Source organism: Oncorhynchus keta, chromosome 10, assembly GCF_023373465.1.
Source record: "Oncorhynchus keta strain PuntledgeMale-10-30-2019 chromosome 10, Oket_V2, whole genome shotgun sequence".
NCBI lineage: Eukaryota > Metazoa > Chordata > Actinopteri > Salmoniformes > Salmonidae > Oncorhynchus > Oncorhynchus keta.
The window spans coordinates 60,150,650-60,171,989 of record NC_068430.1 but is presented as its reverse complement, the minus strand read 5'-3'; the positions used below and the strand labels follow the sequence as shown (position 1 = coordinate 60,171,989).

The following is a 21,340-nucleotide window of genomic DNA, read 5'->3' as shown; positions in this document are numbered from 1 at the left end:
CTTATGTTTTGTCATTCTGGTTTTGAAAGACCACCGCATGTGCTGGTTTTTCACTCAAACCAGTCTTTTCGTAGTGAATTTCTGAAAGAGTTTTGAACTTACTACTCACATGACCTAACTATTATGGCCCTTAATAATGAATATCGACTGAAAATAGACATTGGTATAATATGAGAATAAAGAGATTGATTAAAACAAAGACTAGTCTACATTGTGCTCCTAAAAGAACTGAAATGAGAGACACTCATACCTCATTATTGAATATGATAGTCATACCATAGACCATATTAAAGGTATGATGAACCAAAGCAATATTTAAAGAGTGTCTGGCTCAAAGAAATATAATCAGATGCTCTTTATTCTTTTTAGACTCATTCTATTCTTATGCACTTTCTCAGTTGGTCCTCCGAGGCACCCTGTTAACCATGGGTGTGGGCCCTTCCTCGGTAGACTACCGTTTTGTTCAACTGCTGGAATGGTGAGGAAGTCTAGTCAATTGGCCTGCTGGTCCACCAGTGTTGGGTGGAAACTGAAGGGACATGACTGACCAGCAAACTGATATTAAATTACCTAATTGGTTCGGATAAGTTTAGGGTTATTGGTGTGGTTAAAGGAAAACTCTACCCCAAGAACTCTTTTGGTATTTGTTTCTTTGGTTCACTGTTTTACATGTCAGCAATCCAGTTTTCAAGATGTATGCAAAACGCATCGTATTGGCTGTATTTCTGTATTTGAAAGTTGTATATCTTGAAAATCTGATGAAACAAATACCACAAGATAATTTTTGGGTGGAATTTTCCTTTTAAGTTTAGGGTCAGGATTACAGTTATGGGTGGGGATGCCAGTCACGTCTCTTCAGTCGCACCCAGTGTTTTGTTAATGAGATGTTGTTTGTAGGAACCCTCTCCTGGACCAGTTTTAGTTATACCGCTGCTTTAGAAACTCAGCCACCCACACTGACCCTACACTCCATCTCAGTCTCGCTGGCTTTGTTGATTTGTTTTCCATTGTCATTGTTCTGTGAACACCAGACCCACATTTCCCTACCTCTCTCTTCCCCCCCTCTCTCTCCCTTTTTTTCCTCTCACATTCTTTCTCTTACATTCAACTATTCCCCTCAAACTCTTCGGTGGTGCCAGCGAGTCGGCCTGCCGCTTCTACAGCCAGCAGATGAAGGGCAAGCACCTGGCCATCAAGAAGATGAACGAGATCCAGAAGAACATTGATGGCTGGGAGGGCAAGGACATCGGCCAGTGCTGCAACGAGTTCATCATGGAGGGGACGCTGACACGCGTGGGCGCCAAACACGAACGGCACATCTTCCTCTTCGACGGCCTGATGATCTGCTGCAAGTCCAACCACGGCCAGCCGCGCTTGCCTGGCGCCTCGTCCACCGCCGAGTACCGCCTCAAGGAGAAGTTCTTCATGCGCAAGGTGCAGATCAACGACAAGGACGACAAGGAGGGCGAGTACCGGCACGCCTTTGAGATCATCCTCAAAGACGGCAACAGCGTGGTGTTCGCCGCCAAGTCGGCCGAGGACAAGAATGGCTGGATGGCGGCGCTCATCTCGCTGCAGTACCGCTCGACGTTGGAGCGCATGCTGGACTCGGCCATGCTGCAGGAGGAGAAGGAGGAGCAAATGAGGCTGCCCGGGGCGGAGCTTTACCGGTTCGCCACGCCCGACTCTGAGGAGAACGTGGTGTTCGAGGAGAACGTGCAGTCCAAGTCGGGCATCCCTATCATCAAGGCGGGGACAGTGCTCAAGCTCATCGAAAGGCTCACCTTCCACATGTATGCAGGTGAGAAAAAGCACACGACACAAAGGGTTTCCTGTGTTGACCTGTTATGACCTTTTTAAAATGCGTGCCTTTTTCCTACAGCGGGCTATACAAATACCTCCCTCAGATGTGTGGAATGACAGTAGTTGCTAAATCCTGAAAGAGAACATCTTGCAGACACTTTCCCATCGTAGAACAGGGGGGAAGGGGCAGGGTTTTGGTGTTAAAAAGTAGTTGGTAGGAGTCAATTTGGTGTTGAACAGGTTTAACCCTTTACACTTGTGTGAATTGGCCTATATGGATAGGGCTACATTGAAATGTTTTTTACAGAAGAAATATGAGCTTATGGGAACATTATTATACCAAAGTTGAGGACACGATAGTTCACCTTTCACAAGACTGAACCCAAACATTACACAGTTGATTTTATGTGCATTTTACATTTACTGTACTTTTCACCGCGTTTGTCGATAATGAAATCTGAAAATACTCTAGATGCATTCAGTAACATGATAACAATATTCCTGGAAAATGTGGGGTAGGCGCAACCGCTGATAAAAAATAGTTTGAGTTAGAGGAGTAACTGGTGTGCAGAGTTCCGAAGTAATTTCAATGTACTTTAATGACTCAGTCTTCAACTATTAGGTGCTTTTTTTGTGTTCTCCAAGCTGAGCCGTTAAGGAACTAGAGCAAGCACACTTGTAGTTGTTTTGTTTGTAACACAGACCTGCATCACCGCCGTCACACAATTACTGTTGTTTATGCAATCCAAAAACGGACCATTATAAATCGCAATCTCAGTCAGCTGGGCATCTTGAAAGCTTGTTCTATTGCCAACATGATGACTAGCTAAGTTATAAAATACTATCTTCCAGTGTTAGGCTTTCACAGGGCAATTCAGAGAAACGGGTTGTGATTTTTGGTGCGGACAGAATAGAGTCATGCTTTAGACAAACAGGATCATTCTGTTCAGAACAACCCAGGGTATTGACGCCATGTCATCTTGTAACCGTACATCGTACATAGTGATCATAAACTTTAACACTGCATGTTATTGTATTGCTACTGTGTTCCAATTTAGGCGCTTATCAGTGCCCAAATATGCTATTTCCAACCTGTATACAGGTACGAGTGTAAAGGGCTACGAGGAGCAGGAAGTAGACATGGGTCGAATCTTTTATGGCTCCCTCTCCATGTTTCTTTTCCTGAATGTGAGAGAACTGGACAGGTGAAAGTGAATTCCTATAAACTTAGATATTTTCTGTATCTTGTTAATTTTGTCCTGACTTATTTTAAAAAATTTACTCACCTGTCCACACCATTGTACACCTCCAATGTTTGTGTTCATGCAATTATGCACTTGCCCAGTACCTGGCGTGTCTGTTCCTGTTATCACCTTGTTGTTCTACACACAAAACCTTGAACATGGCGCAAACGCTGTTTATGCTAAACATAAAAGACAAGATAGTGGAAGGCCTATTTCTTCCCCCCCACTTTCGTCATCCCCGCATCCATTTATAGCTGTTTTCACACTGCTCGTAAATATTTGGCCACTGTTGACGTCAGAACGCGGATATGTGATGACCTGCTTTGTTTCAGTGTCATTTTAGCCCCAGATAACACAACGAGAACTGATAAAGAACAAAAAACAAGTGGATGAAGCCTATTCATCTTCACGTCGCCATTTAGTAAGCGACCGGTAGTAGCAGATCTTTCCTGCCTGTAATTTGCCTATCTGTTTAGTGTTTAAAGGGGAAGTTCAGTATCCTCACCTTGTGCATAGCTGTTTAAAGAGAACCAAACCACGGATTACAGTTTTTTCAGGCCCATAGACTACTTTCAGGGTTAGGAACCCTCTAGCATCAAGTTGTAAAATACTGAACTTCCCCTTCCACTGGTTGATGCTTATTTATAAAACCCTCTTAGGCCTCACTCCCCACTATCTGAGATATCTACTGCAGCCCTCATCCTCCACATACAACAGCTGTTCTACCAGTCACATTCTGTTAAAGGTCCCCAAAGCACACACATCCCTGAGTCGCTGCTCTTTTCAGTTTGCCGCAGCTAGCGACTGGAACGAGCTGCAACAAACACTCAAACTGGACAGATTTATCTCAATCTCTTCATTCAAAGACTCAATCACGGACACTGTTACTGACAGTTGTGGCAGCTTTGTGTGATGTATTGTTGTCTCTACCTTCTTGCCCTTTGTGCTGTTGTCTGCCCAATAATGTTTGGACCATGTTTTGTGCTGCTACAATGTTGTTGTTGTGTTGCTACCATGCTGTGTTGTCATGTGTTGCTGCCTATGTTGTTGTCTTAGGTCTCTCTTTATGGGGTGTTGTCTCTCTTGTTGTGATGTGTGTTTTGTCCTATTTTTATATTGGAATTTGTATTTTTAATCCCAGACCCCTGTCCCCGCAGGAGGCCTTTTGGTAGGCTGTGATTGTAAATAAGAATGTGTTCTTAACTGACTTGCCTGGTTAAATAAAATAAAAATACAATTTAGACACAGCCCTTTGTGGAACGTTGGTGAGCTCGCCATTACAGTGTTGTTGCCAAAGATGCCATGATTTTCAGGATGTTCATGAAATGTAATCCATAAAATAGTCCTTTGGAGACAGGTTTGTTGACATATACAGTTGAAGTCAAAGTTTACATACGTAGGTTGTATTCATTAAGACTTGTTTTTCAACCAGTCCACACATTTCTTGTTAACAAGCTATAGTTTTGGCAAGTCGGTTAGGACATCTACTTTGTGCAGACAGATTATTTCACTTATAATTCATTGTTTCACAATTCCAGTTGGTCAGAAGTTTACATACACTAAGTTGACTGTGCCTTTAAACAGCTTGGAAAATTCCAGAAAATTATGTCATGGCTTTAGAAGCTTCTGATAGGCTAATTGACATCATTTGAGTCAATTGGAGGTGTACCTGTAGAAGTATTTCAAGGCCTACCTTCAAACTCAGTGCCTCTTTGCTTGACAAAATAAGTCAGCCAAGACCTCAGAAAAAGAATTGTAGACCTCCACAAGTCTGGTTCATTCTTGGGAGCAATTTCCAAATGCCTGAAGGTACCATGTTCATCTGTACAAACAATAGTATGCAAGTGTAAACACCATGGGACCACGCAGCCATCATACCGCTCAGGAAGGAGACGCGTTCTGTCTCCTAGAGATGAACGTACTTTGGTGCGAGAAGTGCTATATCGACATAACCTGAAAGGCCGCTCAGCAAGGAAGAAGTCACTGCTCCAAAACTGCCATTAAAAAAGCCAGACTACAGTTTGCAACTGCACATGGGGACAAAGATCGTACCTTTTTGGAGAAATGTCTTCTGGTCTGATGAAACAAAAATAAAACCATAATGACCATGACCATAATGACCACCAGGAAAAATGGGGAGGCTTGCAAGCTGAAGAACACCATCCCAACCGTGAAGCACAGGGGTGGCAGCATCATGTTGTTGGGGTGCTTTGCTGTAGGAGGGATTGGTGCACTTCACAAAATAGATGGCATCATGAGGCATAAATCATTCTCTCTACTATTATGCTGACATTTCACATTCTTAAAATAGTGGTGATCCTAACTGACCTAAGACAGGGAATTTTTTACTAGGATGAAATGTAAGGAATTGTGAAAAAAATTGTTTAAATGTATTTGGCTAAGGTGTATGTAAACTTTTGACTTCATCTGCATTTATCTAAAAGTTGGCATATTTATGACATTTTGGGCTTACCCAGGCCTCCTTAAAGACTCCATAATGCTTCATCTGTAGGTGCTACAAAGCAGAAATTGTCGTATGAAGCTTTACCACTTGTTCTGTAATATGAAGAGTTTGATTTAAAAATGTATTTTTTAGAGTTTTTTGAAAATATAACATTTTTGATTTGGCAAATGTTTCAATATATTCTGGAACATAATATGCTCTACGGGCATATCAACGTTCCAGAGTGGGATCTCTGCTAGTTTTAAAGTTATGGTCCATTTTATACAGAGAAATTGGCGTAGTTGGCAATGTCACCAATCACAGCCCTCCTTTTACTTGTATCCTGCATATCACCAGCAGAGGGCCACCATTTTGAATACATTTTCACGTTCACTTTTGGTAATGCTTACAAATTGGATCATGACTCTAAGAGTAGCAGAGATCCCATCTGGAACTTTGATATGCCTGTAGAATAGGCTATATCATGTTCAAATATATATATTTTTTAAATGCCAAATCAAAAATGTCTTAATGTTTATTTTTCTATATTCATAAATTAATGTAAATATGTGATTGAAACCAAATTACTACTCATATTACAGAGCAAGCAATAATACTTCATGACATCAATGTTTGCTTAGTAGCACCTACAGATGAAACACTATGGTGTTTGAAAGGCGGCCTGGATAAGGCTAAAATGTCAGAAATATGCCAACTTGTATTAATTCTTTCTCAGTTATACTTTTAGATATAATTGACATTTGTATGTCAACAATCCTTAAACCTGTTCTATGGATTATATTTTGTGAAAATTCTGTAAATCATGGTCATTCTTTGTCTGGGTATCGTGAGAAGTTACTCTTTAGAAAGGCTGAATGACCCAGCATGCATAGTAGTTCTTAGACCATGGGGTCTGTATTCTTCTCTACGGACGGGTGCCATTCTACTTAACCGGATACAAGGCTGCGATTGGACCAATAAGCTCTTCATTAATTAAAAGTAATGACGTCATTTTGGGGAAATAAATCACCAAATTCAATCGCTCAAAGTCCAAGTGGATGTGGGCTCTGGTAATCTGGGGAGCAAAACATTTAGGCCAAGCACTTCTGAATTTGGTCTGTTTCTATGCATTGTTATTCAATGTCATGCAACCATACAGGTGTTGTATAAAATCTTCTTAAAGACACAAGTTTTCCTTTGTTTAGCACAGAATCCTTTCTGAACTCTTACACATACGTTTGGATTTTGTCTCTGCAAGTCTAGAGCAGTGTTTCTCAACTGTGGTCCATGAGTACCCCCAAACTGTACACTTTTGTTGAAGCACACCTGATTCAACTCACCCAAGTGCTTGATGATTAGTTGACCAGTTGATTAAGGTGTGCTTGTTCTGGGCTACACCAAACCTGTGTGCTGTGGGGAGTATTGAAGGACTGGAGTTGAAAAACACTGGTCCAAGGTTATTCCAGCACAATACAAAGCCAGGAGAGAACATTCCTCTCATGGGTGGACTGTCCAGCTCACACCCCTGTGTAAACTTCCTCCCCCGAATAAAGAGTAGGGTGTAAATATAGGCCACTATTTTCCTTTTTAGTTTCCAACAGTCTGTGTGCCACTGATTTCAAATAAGCCAAGGGAAACAAGCATTTTGAGGAAAAGTGTGTCTGTGTGGCCACGGTAATTTGAAAAGGGGAAAAAGGTGCTTCCTGTGCGATGCACCTCATGCCTGGACACACACCCTACTCCCACCCAGGAGACAGCAGGGCAGGGACAACACACACTTTCTCTCTTATCTCTCTGTCCTGACTATCTGCATTGCAATTTGCATGGAACTATGCTTCTCTTTTGCCATAAATTGTAATCAAGAATCCATGTAGTCCATGAGCCAGGAGGGTCGGTCGGGCTCACTTGGGACAATATCTCTTAGTGATTTTTTTGAAGGTCTATGTCCCTAGAGTTGGAAAATGGGTGATAGCAGTGCAGCAATGGTAGCTTTCTGCGTGTTGTCTTTCATCCCTCCGTCCCATCTATTTTTCCCATTGGGATTTTACCCTATAACAAACTATATCACTATACAACAAGTTATTGCTCACTTGTACCCTTTAATCTAATATCATTGGAAAGCTTAGAGATACAGACACATTTTCGGAATGTTCAGGTCAACAGGACGTTGACCATTGACCCTTCTGGTATATAACGGCAGTGGTGGAAAAAGTACTCAATTGTCCTGAGTAAAAGTAAAGATACCTTTAATAGAAAATGACTCAAGTAAGTGAAAGTCACCCAGTGAAATACTACTTGAGTAAAAAATATTTGGTTTTAAATGTACTTAAGTATCAAAAGTAAACAGAACTGCTAAAATGTATTTAAATATCAAAAGGATAAGTATAAACCAACCATTAAAAATTCCTTATATTAAGCAAACCAGACGGCACAATTATTATTATTTTTTATATATTTTTATTGACTGATAGCCAGGGGCACACTCCAGCACTGACATAATTTACAAATGACGCATTTGTGTTTAGTGTGTCCGCCAGATCAGCGGCAGTAGGGATGACCAGGGATGTTCTCTTGATGTGTGTGAATTGGATCATTTTCCTGTCAAAATGTAACAAGTACTTATGGGTGTCAGGGAAAATGTATGGAGTAAATAGTAAAGTACAGATGCACTAAAGTACTACTTAAGTAATTTTTTTAAGTATTTATACTTAAGTACTTTACACCACTGCATATCCGAATGACCTGTAAAGCCATTAAAAAGGAAACCCTGATATATTTTAAACTTTGATTGACAAGTGGTTCTTTCATGACCTTTCAAATGATATATAATACAGTGCATTTGAAAAGTATTCAGACCCCTTGACTTTTTCCACATTTTGTTACGTTACAGCCTTATTCTAAAATTGATTTAAAAAAAGAAAGAAAATGTGCCTCTTCAATCTACACACAATACCCCATAATGACAAAGCAAAAAAACTTTTTTTTTTTAAATGTTTGCAAATATATATAAAAATACATTTAAAAAAAATCACATTTACATAAGTATTCAGACCCTTTACTCAGTACTTTGCTGAATCACTTTCGGCAGCTATTACAGCCAGTCTTCTTGGGTATGACGCTAAAAGCTTGGGACACCTGTATTTGGGGAGTTTCTCCCATACTCCTCTGCAGATCCTCTCAAGCTCTGTCAGGTTGGATGGGGAGTGTCGCTGCACAGCTACTTTCAGGTCTCTCCAGAGATTTTCGATCGGGTTCAAGTCCGGGCTCTGTCTGGGCCACTCAAGGACATTCGGAGACTTGTCCCAAAACCACTCCTGTGTTGTCTTGGCTGTGTGCTTTGGGTCATTGGCCTGTTGGAAGGTGAACCTTCACCCTAGTCTGAGGTCCTGAGCAGGTTTTCATCAAGGATGGTCTGAGTCCTTCATGGTCTGAGAGTACTTTAGGTGCCTTTTTGGCAAACTCCAAGCAGGCTGTCATGTGCCTTTTACTCATGAGTGGCTTTCGCCTGGCCACTCTACCATAAAGGCCAGATTGGTGGAGTGATGCAGAGATGGTTGTCCTTCTGGAAGGTTCTCCCATCGTCACAGAGGAACTCTCAAGCACTGTCAGAGTGACTATCGGGTTCTTGATCACATCCCTGACCAAGGCCCTTCTCCCCCGATTGCTCAGTTTGGCTGTGCAGCCAACTCTAGGAAGGGTCTTGGTACTTCCAAACGTCTTCCATTTAAGAATGATTGTGGCCAGTGTGTTCTTGGGGACCTTCAATGCTGCGGAAAGGTTTTGGTACCCTTCCCCAGATCTGTGCCTTGACACCATCCTGTCTCTGAGCTCTACAAACAATCCCTTTGTCCTCATGGCTTGGTTTTGCTCTGACATGCATAGTCAACTGTGAGACATTGTATAGACAGTTCTGTACCTTTCCAAATCATGTCCAATCAATTGAATTTACCACAGGGGGACTCCAATCAAGTTGTAGAAACATCTCAAGGATGATCAATGGAAACAGGATGCACCTGAGCTCAATTTTGAGTCTCATAGCAAAGGGTCTGAGTACTTATGTAAATAAGGTATTTGTTTTTTATTTGTAATACGTTGGCTAACATTTCTAAAAACCTGTTTTCGTTTTGTCATTATAGGTTATAGTGTGTAGATTGATAAGCAATTTTTATTTAATCCATTTTAGAGTAAGGCTGTAACGTAATAAAATGTGGAAAAGTCTAGGGGTCTGAATACTTTATCGTGAGAGGGACCATTTGCTGACATGCACAAACATTTATACTGAATCTACACACACTCACATACAATCATCATGTAGGCTGCTACTCTGTTTATTATATCCCGATGGCTAGTTACTTTACCCCTATACATATTTACAGTACAAAAATTTGGACACCTAATCATTCAAGGGTTGAATAATAGTGAAAACATCAACACTATGAAATTACACATGTGGAATCATTTAGTAACAAAAAAAGGCTTAAACAAATCAAAATATATTTGATATTCTTCAAAGTAGCCACCCTTTGCATTTATGACAGTTTTGCGCACACTTGAAATTCTCTCAACCAGCTTCACCTGGAATGCTTTTCCAACAGTCTTGAAGGAGTTCCCACATATGCTGAGCACTTATTGGCTGCTTTTCCTTCACTCTGCGGTACAACTCATCCCAAACCATCTAAATTGGGTTGAGGTCGGGGGACTGTGGAGGCCAGGTCATCTCTCTCATCATCACTCAATGCCTAGGTTTACCTCCACTGTATTCACATCCTACCATACCCTTGTCTGTACATTATACCTTGAAGCTATTTTATCGCCCCAGAAACCTCATTTTACTCTCTGTTCCGGACGTTCTAGATGACCAATTCTCGTAGTTTTTAGCCGTCCCCTTATCCTACTCCTCCTCTGTTCCTCTGGTGATGTAGAGGTGAATCCAGGCCCTGCAGTGCCTAGCTCCACTCTCTTATGACTTCTGTAACCGTAATAACCTTGGTTTCATGCATGTTAACATTAGAAGCCTCCTTCCTAAGTTTGTTTTAGTCACTGCTTTAACACACACTGCCAACCCGAATGTTCTAGCCGTGTCTGAATCCTGGCTTAGGAAGAGCACCAAAAACTCTGAAATTTTCATCCCTAACTACAACACTTTCAGACAAGATAGAATGGCCAAAGGGGGCGGTGTTGCAATCTGCTGCAAAGATAGCCTGCAGAGTTCTGTCCTAATATCCAGGTCTGTACCCAAACAATTTGAACTTCTACTTTTAAAAATCCACCTCTCTAAATACAAGTCTCTCACCTTTGCCGCCTGCTATAGACCACCCTCTGCCCCCAGCTGTGCTCTGTACACCGTATGTGAACTGATTGCCCCCCATCTATCTTAAGAGCTCGTGCTGCTAGGCGACCTAAACTGGAACATGCTTAATACCCCAGCCATCCTACAATCTAAGCTTGATGCCCTCAATCAAACACAAATGATCAATGAACCTAACAGGTACCACCCCAAAGCCGTAAACATGGGCACCCTCATAGATATCATCCAAACCAACTTGCCCTCTAAATACACCTCTGCGGTTTTCAACCAAGATCTCAGCGATCACTGCCTCATTGCCTGCATCCGTAATGGGTCAGCGGTCAAACGACCTCCACTCATCACTGTCAAACGCTCCCTGAAACACTTCAGCGAGCAGGCCTTTCTAATCGACCTGGCCGGGGTATCCTGAAACGATATTGATCTCATCCCGTCAGGAGAGGATGCCTGTTTTTTTTTTTTTTAAAGGCCTTCCTCACCATCTTAAATAAACATGCCCCATTCAAGAAATTTAGAACCAGGAACAGACATAGCCCTTGGTTCTCTCCAGACCCGACTGCCCTTAACCAACACAAAAACATCCTATGGCGTTCTGCATTAGCATCGAACAGCCCCCGTGATATGCAAATTTTCAGGGAAGCTAGAAACCAATATACACAGGCAGTTAGAAAAGCCAAGGCTAGCTTTTTCAAGCAGAAATTTGCTTCCTGAAACACAAACTCAAAAAAGTTCTGGGACACTGTAAAGTCCATGGAGAATAAGAACACCTCCTCCCAGCTGCCCACTGCACTGAAGATGGGAAACACTGTCACCACTGATAAATCCACTATAATTGAGAATTTCAATAAGCATTTTTCTACGGCTGGCCATGCTTTCCACCTGGCTACCCCTACCCCAGTCAACAGCACTGCAACCCCCACAGCAACTCACCCAATCCTTCCCCAATTCTCCTTATCCCAAATCCAGTCAGCTGATGTTCTGAAAGAGCTGCAAAATCTGGAACCCTACAAATCAGCTGGGCTAGACAATCTGGACCCTTTCTTTCTAAAATTATCTGCTGAAATTGTTGGCACCCCTATTACTAGCCTGTTCAACTTCTCGTGTCGTCTGAGATTCCCAAAGATTGGAAAGCAGCTGCGGTCATCTCCCTCTTCAAAGTGGGGGACACTCTTGACCCAAACTGCTACAGACCAATGTCTTTCCTTACCCTGCCTTTCTAAAGTCTTCGAAAGCCAAGTCAACAAACAGATTACCGACCATTTCGAATCCCACCAAACCTTCTCCGCTATGCAATCTGGTTTCAGAGCTGGTCATGGGTGCACCTCAGCCACGCTCAAGGTCTTAAACGACATCTTAACCGCCATCGATAAGAAACAATACTGTGCAGCCGTATTAATTGACCTGGCCAAGGCTTTCGACTCTGTCAATCACCACATCCCCATCGGCAGACTCGATAGCCTTGGTTTCTCAAATGATTGCCTCGCCTGGTTCACCAACTACTTCTCTGATAGAGTTCAGTGTGTCAAATTGGAGGGCCTGTTGTCCTGGCCTCTGGCAATCTCTATGGGGGTGCCACAGGGTTCAATTCTTGGACCGACTCTCTTCTCTGTATACATCAATGATGTCGCTCTTGCTGCTGGTGAGTCTCTGATCCACCTCTACGCAGACGACACCATTCTGTATACTTCTTGCCCTTCTTTGGACACTGTGTTAACAACCCTCCAGACAAGTTTCAATGCCATACAACTCTCCTTCTGTGGCCTCCAACTGCTCTTAAATGCAAGTAAAACTATATGCATGTTCTTCAACCGATCGCTGCCTGCACCTGCCCGTCCGTCCGTCCAACATCACTACTCTGGACGGTTCTGACTTAGAATATGTTGGTAACTTCAAATACCTAGGTGTCTGGTTAGACTGTAAACTCTCCTTCCAGACCCATATCAAACATCTCCAATCAAAAGTTAAATCTAGAATTGGCTTCCTATTTCGCAACAAAGCATCCTTCACTCATGCTGCCAAACATACCCTTGTAAAACTGACCATCCTACCAATCCTCGACTTTGGCGATGTCATTTACAAAATAGCCTCCAATACCCTACTCAACAAATTGGATGCAGTCTATCACAGTGCAATCCGTTTTGTCACCAAAGCCCCATATACTACCCACCATTGTGACCTGTACGCTCTCGTTGGCTGGCCCTCGCTTCATACTCGTCGCCAAACCCACTGGCTCCATGTCATCTACAAGACCCTGCTAGGTAAAGTCCCCCCTTATCTCAGCTCGCTGGTCACCATAGCATCTCCCACCTGTAGCACACGCTCCAGCAGGTATATCTCTCTAGTCACCCCCAAAACCAATTCTTTCTTTGGCCGCCTCTCCTTCCAGTTCTCTGCTGCCAATGACTGGAACGAACTACAAAAATCTCTGAAACTGGAAACACTTATCTCCCTCACTAGCTTTAAGCACCAACTGTCAGAGCAGCTCACAGATTACTGCACCTGTACATAACCCACCTATAATTTAGCCCAATCAACTACCTCTTTCCCAACTGTATTTAATTTATTTATTTATTTTGCTCCTTTGCACCCCATTATGTTTTTCTACTTTGCACATTCTTCCATTGCAAAACTACCATTCCAGTGTTTTACTTGCTATATTGTATTTTGCCACCATGGCCTTTTTTGTCTTTACCCTTTTTTGTCTTTACCTCCCTTCTCACCTCATTTGCTCACATTGTATATAGATTTGTTTATACTGTATTATTGACTGTATGTTTGTTTTACTCCATGTGTAACTCTGTGTCGTTGTATCTGTCGAACTGCTTTGCTTTATCTTGGCCAGGTCGCAATTGTAAATGAGAACTTTTTCTCAACTTGCCTACCTGGTTAAATAAAGGTGAAATAAAATAAATAAAAATCTTGGCCAGTTCGCAATTGTAAATGAGAACTTGTTCTGAACTTGCCTACCTGGTTAAATAAAGGTGAAATAAATAAATCTGATGCAGCACTCCATCACTCTCCTTGGTCAAATAGCCCTTACACAACCTGGAGGTGTTTTGGGTCATTGTCCTGTTGAAAAACAAATCATCGTCCCACTAAGCGCAAACTAGATGGTATGGTTTAATGCTGCAGAATGCTGTGGTAGCCATGCTGGTTAAGTGTGCCTCTAAATAAATCACAGACCATGTCACCAGCAAAGCACCATCACACCACCACCTCCATGCTTCACGGTGGGAACCACACATGCAGGGTTCCTCCGTTCACATACTGTGCGTTCCACAAAGACACAGCAGTTGGAACCAAAAATATTGGACTCACCAGACCAAAGGACACATTTTCACCCGTCTAATGTCCATTGCTCGTGTTTCTTGGCCTAAGCAAGTCTCTTCTTATTACTGGTGTCCTTTTAGTAGTGGTTTCTTTGCAGCAATTTGACCATGACCACCTGATTTCACGTAGTCTCCTCTGAACAATTAATGTTTGTCAGTTACTTAAACTCTGAAGCATTTATTTGTGCTGCAATCTGAGGTGCAGTTAACTTCAATGAACTTGTCCTCTGCAGCAGAGGTCTTCCTTTCCTGTGGCGGTCTTCATGAGAACCAGTTTCATCATAGCGCTTGATGTTTTTTGCGACTGCACTTGAAGAAACTTTCAAATTTCTTGAAATGTTCCTTATTGACTGACCTTTGTGTCTTAAAGTAATGGGCTGTTGTTTCTCTTTGCTTATTTGAGCTGTTCATGCCATGGTATTGAATTGGCGCGTGATGTCTAATATTAAAGAAGTCTCAACGTATTGCTCGCCTGAGATAGTGTGGTCTACGGCTTATCATAAGGTACTCTATCTACCAAGAGAGTTCTCATCTATATTATTTGTAGCTGTCTATTTACCCCCACAGACCGATGCTGGCACTAAGACCTCACTCATCCAACTCTATAAGGCCATAAGCAAACAAGAAAATGTTCATCCAGAATTGGCGCTCCTGGTAGCCAGGGACTTTAATGCAGTCAAACGTGTATCAGTTTCACCAGATTTTTACCAGCATGTCACATGTGCTACCAGAGGGGGGAAAAAACTCTGGACCACCTTTACTCCACACACACAGATGCAAACAAAGCTCTCTCCCGCCCTCCATTGGGCAAATCTGAACATGATTATATCCTTTTGATTGCTGCTTACAAGCAATAACTAAAGCGGGGAGTACCGCAGGGAGTACCAGTGACTCGTTACAGGGTTGTTTTGCTAGCACAGATTGGAATATGTTTTGGGATTCATCCAATGGCATTGAGGAGTATACCACCTCAGTCATTGGCTTCATCAATAAGTGCATCGACGACGTCAGCCACACAGTGACCGTACGTACATATACCAACCAGAAGCCATGGATTACAGGCAACATCCGCATCGAGCTAAAGGCTAGAGCTGCCACTTTCAAGGAGCGGGACACTAATCCGGACACTTAAAATAAATCCCGCTATGCCCTCAGACGACCCATCAAACAAGCAAAGTGTCAATACAGCATTAAGATTGAATCATACTACACCGTCTCTGATGCTCGTTGGACGTGACGGGGCTTGAAAACTATTTCGGACTACAACGGGAAACCCAGACACGCGAGCCTACCAGACGAGCTAAATGCCTTTTATACTCTCTTCAAGGCAAGCGACACCAGAGCACCAGCTGTTATGGATCTGTGTGATAACGCTCTCGGCAGCCGACAGATCCACAGATGACGCAATCTCAATCGCACTCCACACTGCCCTTTCCCACCTGGACATAAGGAACACCTATGTCAGAATGCTGTTCGTTGTCTACAGCTCAGCATTCAACAACATAATGCCCACAAAGCTCATCACTAAGCTAAGGACTCTGGGACTAAACACGTCCCTCTGCAACTGGATCCTGGACTTTGACGGGCAACCCCAGGTTGTAAGGGTGTCAACAACACATCTGCCTCTCTGATCCTCAACACTGGGGCCCCTCAGGGGTGTGTACTTAGTCCCCTCCTGTACTCACTGTACTCACTGTTCACACTGTCCACTACTGTGTGGACAAACACAACACCAAAACCATCATTAAGTTTGCTGACGACACAACAGTGGTAGGCCTGATCACCGACAATGATGACACAGCCTATATGGAGGTCAGAGACCTGGCAGTGTGGTACCAGGACAACAACTTCTCCCTCAATGTGAGCAACTCAATGGAGCTGGTCGTGGACTACAGGAAAAGGCGGGCCGAACAGGCCCCCATTAACATCAGCCCCACAAGTCTTGTGTAGACCTCCACAAGTCTGGTTCATTCTTGGGAGCAATTTCCAAATGCCTGAAGGTACCACGTCCATCTGTACAAACAATAGTACGCAAGTATAAACACAATGGGACCACACAGCCGTCTCCTAGAGATGAACGTACTTTGATGTGAAAAGTGCAAATCAATCTCAGAACAACAGCAAAAGAGCTTGTGAAGATGCTGGAGGAAACGGGTACAGAAGTATCTATATCCACAGTAAAACGAGACCTATATCTATATAACCTTAATTGCCGCTCTTCAAGGAAGAAGCCACTGCTCCAAAACCACCATAAAAAAGCCAGACTACGGTTTGCAACTGCACATGGGGACAAAGATCGTACTTTTTGGAGAACTGTCCTCTGGTCTGATGAAACAAATATATAGAATAGTTTGACCATAATGTCCATTAAGTTTGGAGGAAAAGGGGGAGGCTTGCAAGCCAAATTACGCCATCTCAACCGTGAAGGACGGGGGTGGAAGCATGTTGTGGGGGTGCTTTGCTGCAGGAGGGACTGGTGTACTTCACAAAATAGATGGCATCATGAGGGAAGGAAAATGATGTGGATATATTGAAGCAACATCTCAAGACATCAGTCAGGAAGTTAAAGCTTGGTCGCAAATGGGTCTTCCAAATGGACAATGACCCCAAGCACACTTCCAAAGTTGTGGCAAATTGGCTTAAGAACAACAAAGTCAAAGTATTGGAGTGACCATCACAAAGCCCTGACCTCCATCCTATAGAACATTTGTGGGCAGAACAGAAAAAATGTGTGCGAACAAGGAGGCCTACAAACCTGACTAAGTTACAGCAGCTCTGTCAGGAGGAATGGGCCAAAATTCACCCAACTTATTGTGAGAGGCTTGTGGAAGGCTACCTGAAACGTTTTAGCCCAGTTTAACAATTTAAAGGCAATGCTACCAAATACTAATTGAGTGTACGTGAACTTCTGACCCACTGGGAATGTGATGAAAGAAATCAAATCTGAAATAAATAATTCTCTGCTATTATTCTGACATTTCACATTATTAAAATAAAGTGGTGATCCTAACTTGACCTAAGACAGGGAATTCTTACTAGGATGAAATGTCAGGAATTGTGAAACTGAGTTTAAATGTATTTGGCTAAGGTGTATGTAAACTTCCGACTTCAACTGTACATGTACAAATTACCTCAACTAGCACACTGACTCGGTACTGGTACCCCCTGTATTTATAGCCTTGTTATTGTGTTACTTTATTTATTTTTTACTTAAACCTCTTGGAACTACCCATCCCGGATCTGGGAGAATTGTCATCAACTACACTAATTAGCATAGTGCAAAGGTCAAGAAATATTACTAGAAAATATTCATATTCATGAAATCACAAGTGAAATATATTGGAACACAGCTTAGCCTTTTGTTAATCACCCTATTATCTCAGATTATGAAATTATGCTTTACAGCCAAAGCAAGACAAGTGTTTGTAAGTTTATTGATAGCCTAGCATAGCATTATGTCCAGCTAGCAGCAGGAAGCTTGGTCACGAAAATCAGAAAAGCAATCAAATGAACCGTTTACCTTTGAGCTTCGGATGTTTTCACTCACGAGACTCCCAGTTAGACAGTGAATGTTCCTTTTGTTCCATAAAGTTATTTTTATAGCCAAAATACCTCCGTTTGTTGGTCACGTTATGTTCAGAAATTCACCGGAAATAGCGGTCACGACAACGCCGAAAAAAATCCTACTTATATCCATAATATCGACAAACATGGCAAATGTTTTTTTTAATAATCAATCTTCAAGGTGTTTTTCAAATATCTATTCGATAATATATCAACCGGGACAATTGGCTTTTCAGTAGGAGCGAGAGGAAAAACGACTACCTCTGTCTTTTACGCAAGAATCACTCTGAGAGCCCTCACTTGGCCACTTACGCAATGTAGTCGTTTATGCTCATTCTTCAACATAAAGGTGTGAAATTACGTCAAAATGCTGTAGGCACCTTAGGGAATACGTAGAAAAAGGAATCTGGTTGATATCCCTTTCAATTGCCAATAGGGGTGCATGGGAACACAACGGTTTCAAAATAAGAGGCACTTCCTGATTGGATTTTCCTCAGGGTTTCGCCTGCAATATCAGTTATGTTAAACTCAGACAATATTTTGACAGTTTTGGAAACTTTAGTGTTTTCTATCCTAAGCTGTCAATTATATGCATATTCTAGCATCTGGTCCTGAGAAATAGGCGGTTTACTTTGGGAACATTATTTTTCCAAAAATAAAAATAGTGCCCCCTAGTTTCAAGAGGTTAAGAAAATGTTTACCAAATTAACTAAACTCTTCTTGAATTGCACTGTTGGTTAATTATGGGCTTGTACGTAAGCATTTCACGATAGTCTCCACTTGTTGTATTTGGCGCATGTGACAAAGTTTGATTTGATTCTGCATTTTACCAAATAGAGCTATCTTCTGTATACCACCCCTACTTTGTCACAACACAACTGATTGGCTCAAATGCAATAAGAAGGAAAGCAATTCCACAAGGAACCTTTTAACAAGGAACACCTGTTAGTTGAAATGCATTCCAGGTGACTACCTCATGAAGCTGGTTGAGAGAATGCCAAGAGTGAAGAAACTCATATAAAATATATTTTGATTTGTTTAACACTTTTTTTGGTTACCACATGATTCCATATGTTATTTCATTGTTTTGATGTCTTCACTATTCTACAATATAGTAAAAAATAAAGAAAAACCCTTGAATGAGTAGGTGTCCACACTTTTTGTGTGTGTGTGTGTGTGTGTGTGTGTGTGTGTGTGTGTGTGTGTGTGTGTGTGTGTGTGTGTGTGTGTGTGTGTGTGTGAGAAATAAGTTACAAAAAAGGTTTGGGATGGTAAAACGTGTTCAGTGTAAACTTGAATGATTTAAATCCAGATATAACATATGTAGAAAAGATCATGGAGCTGTATTGTTTTTTAATAAGATCTTCTTTGAGAACTAACAACCACCAGAATAAAAACTAAACTCTCAGTGAGAATCTAAAATGTATTTTGTTTTAAAGTTTGAGTCACTCCGATAGCATAAGAACACAACATAAGCCAAGGCAAAAAAATGTGTAAAATTGCAGGAAGTTAACATTAAAGTAACTGCCCAGTGAAAATCTAACTTTTTATAAGTTCGTATTCTGTTGAGTAATACCCAAGTAATGTTGTTGACTTGTCCTACAGTATACTTGTATGTGTGGCCAAAGCCTAGGAGAAACACTGCAGTGTGTATGTCGGTGGTGGGAAGGGCAGGCGGCTAATCTATTTTTAAGCGTGTGTGTGGTGGAGTGGCAGTTGCGTGCGTCAGAGCAGCGTCTGTTTCCTGGCTGAAATGGTTCCAGGCCGATTGTTTGTAAATCCACACTGAGGCAGCTATTGTTCCCCCCACTGCCCGCCAGGCCCGGCGAAAGGGCTTGGACAGATCCATCATGTGAACCACGAGCTAACGATCTTGTTTGGACTGCAGAAGATCTAGCCCTTGCTAGGTGCCCTGTAGCTCACACTCCAAGGCCCGCATAACCACAGCATCCGCACTCCTAATATACACACAGACCTGGGTCATGTTCACTTGGGAATGTTTGACATTTTTCTTATTGGACAGGTCGAGTTGTCGACCATGTTTCAGTCTGTTTTTTTCTGTTTGGTGCCTAATAATACGCATGACATTGGTTAGCATATCTTAGACTGTTAACTGAATAGTTATAAGATATCTAGCCGGCAAACAGTAGCAAATTTAAATCGGGATCACTGAAAGTCATGAAAGAAAAATAGATACTTGCACACTGCTGGGAATGATTAACAAAATGGCTGACAATCCCATTGTTTTTCCTTCTTGCAGATCCAAATTTTGTCCGAACATTTCTAACAACCTACAGGTCCTTCTGCAAACCTCAGGAGCTGCTGGGTCTTCTTATGGAGAGGTGAGAATGTTGATGCCATTCTACGATTTGGGCTCCACTGTTATTATTCTATGAAGAACCGCCTTTGTCTAATATTGTATCATATTTTTCAACATCAGATACATTGCCTTTCACTTCGGAAATTTTTTCAGTCAACAAGTCAACCTTTTCCATTTGGAGTGCCAATTTATGTTAGCATTTCTACCGTTCTGCGTGCCAGTTAGGATTATGAAAACAAACGGTTTCATTTAATTTATAATAAAGTCTTCATATCTCAAAATCTTTGCCATGTGGTTCATCTAAGTTCTATCTAAATGAATATTAAACAAATCTAAAAGTAACTTCTATTGCCATTGCCAACTCTGTAAAAAATAGTCTACATAAAGCCAACAAATAATAACATTGCTGCCTGCAGATAGAACATATCCTGATATAAGAAAATGTATATCCTATAAATCACTTTGGCTACGTATGGCCGGTCTGTATCGAACTTGAAACATTGTATCAACCAGGCCAGTATCTTCCAAACTTTTTATAGTCCTGTACCCCTTCAAACATTTAACCTCCGGCTGCCTGCCCCCTCTAGCACCAGGGTCAGCGCACTCTCAAAGGTTTTTTTTTGCCATCATTGTAAGCCTGCCACACACACTATACAATACATTTATCAAACATTTAGAATGAGTGGGAATTTTTGTCACAACCCGGCTCGTGGGAAGTGACAAAGAGCTTTTATAGGGTCATGGCACAAATAATATAATAATAATCAATCATCTTTATTTAATCATATTACATATAAAACCTTATTTGTTCATCGAAAATTGTGAATAACTCACCACATGTTAATGAGAAGGGTGTGCTTGAAAGGATGCACATAACTCTGCCATGTTTGGTTGTATTGGAGAGTCTGTCTTAAATAATTATCCACTCAGTCTGTGCCTGTATTTAGTTTTCATGCTAGTGAGGGCCGAGAATCCACTCTGACATAGGTACGTGGTTGCAAAGGGCGTCACTGTCTTAACAGCGAGATTTGCCAAGACAGGACGCTCTGAGCACAGCCCAATCAAGAAATCTGGCAGTGGCTTCTGATTTAAGTAACATTTTCACAGAACTGCTTGTTGCAATTTTGATGAGACTCTCTTGTTCAGATATCAGTAAGTGGACTAGAGGCAGGGCATGAACGGGATAACGAATCCAGTTGTTAGTCATCCGTTTCGGGAAAGTACCTGCGTAATTGCGCACTCAACTCACTCAGGTGCTTCTCTATATCACATGTTAAATTGTCCGTAAGCTTGAGTTCATTTGCACTCAAAAAAATCATATAGTGATGGAAA

The 21,340-nt window shown here is 41.8% G+C and overlaps 1 protein-coding gene across 4 annotated transcripts in view; it reads left to right on the top strand.

The window, feature by feature from the left end:
- LOC118389101 (son of sevenless homolog 1-like) overlaps positions 1-21,340 on the top strand; it is a 70,066-nt gene that overhangs the window by 31,550 nt on the left and 17,176 nt on the right. For all 4 annotated transcript variants that reach the window (XM_035778845.2, XM_035778842.2, XM_035778843.2 and 1 more), the window contains 2 exons: positions 1,140-1,801; positions 19,949-20,030. In XM_035778845.2, the coding sequence (XP_035634738.2) occupies positions 1,140-1,801; positions 19,949-20,030 (744 nt within the window). The remainder of the gene's footprint in view (positions 1-1,139; positions 1,802-19,948; positions 20,031-21,340) is intronic.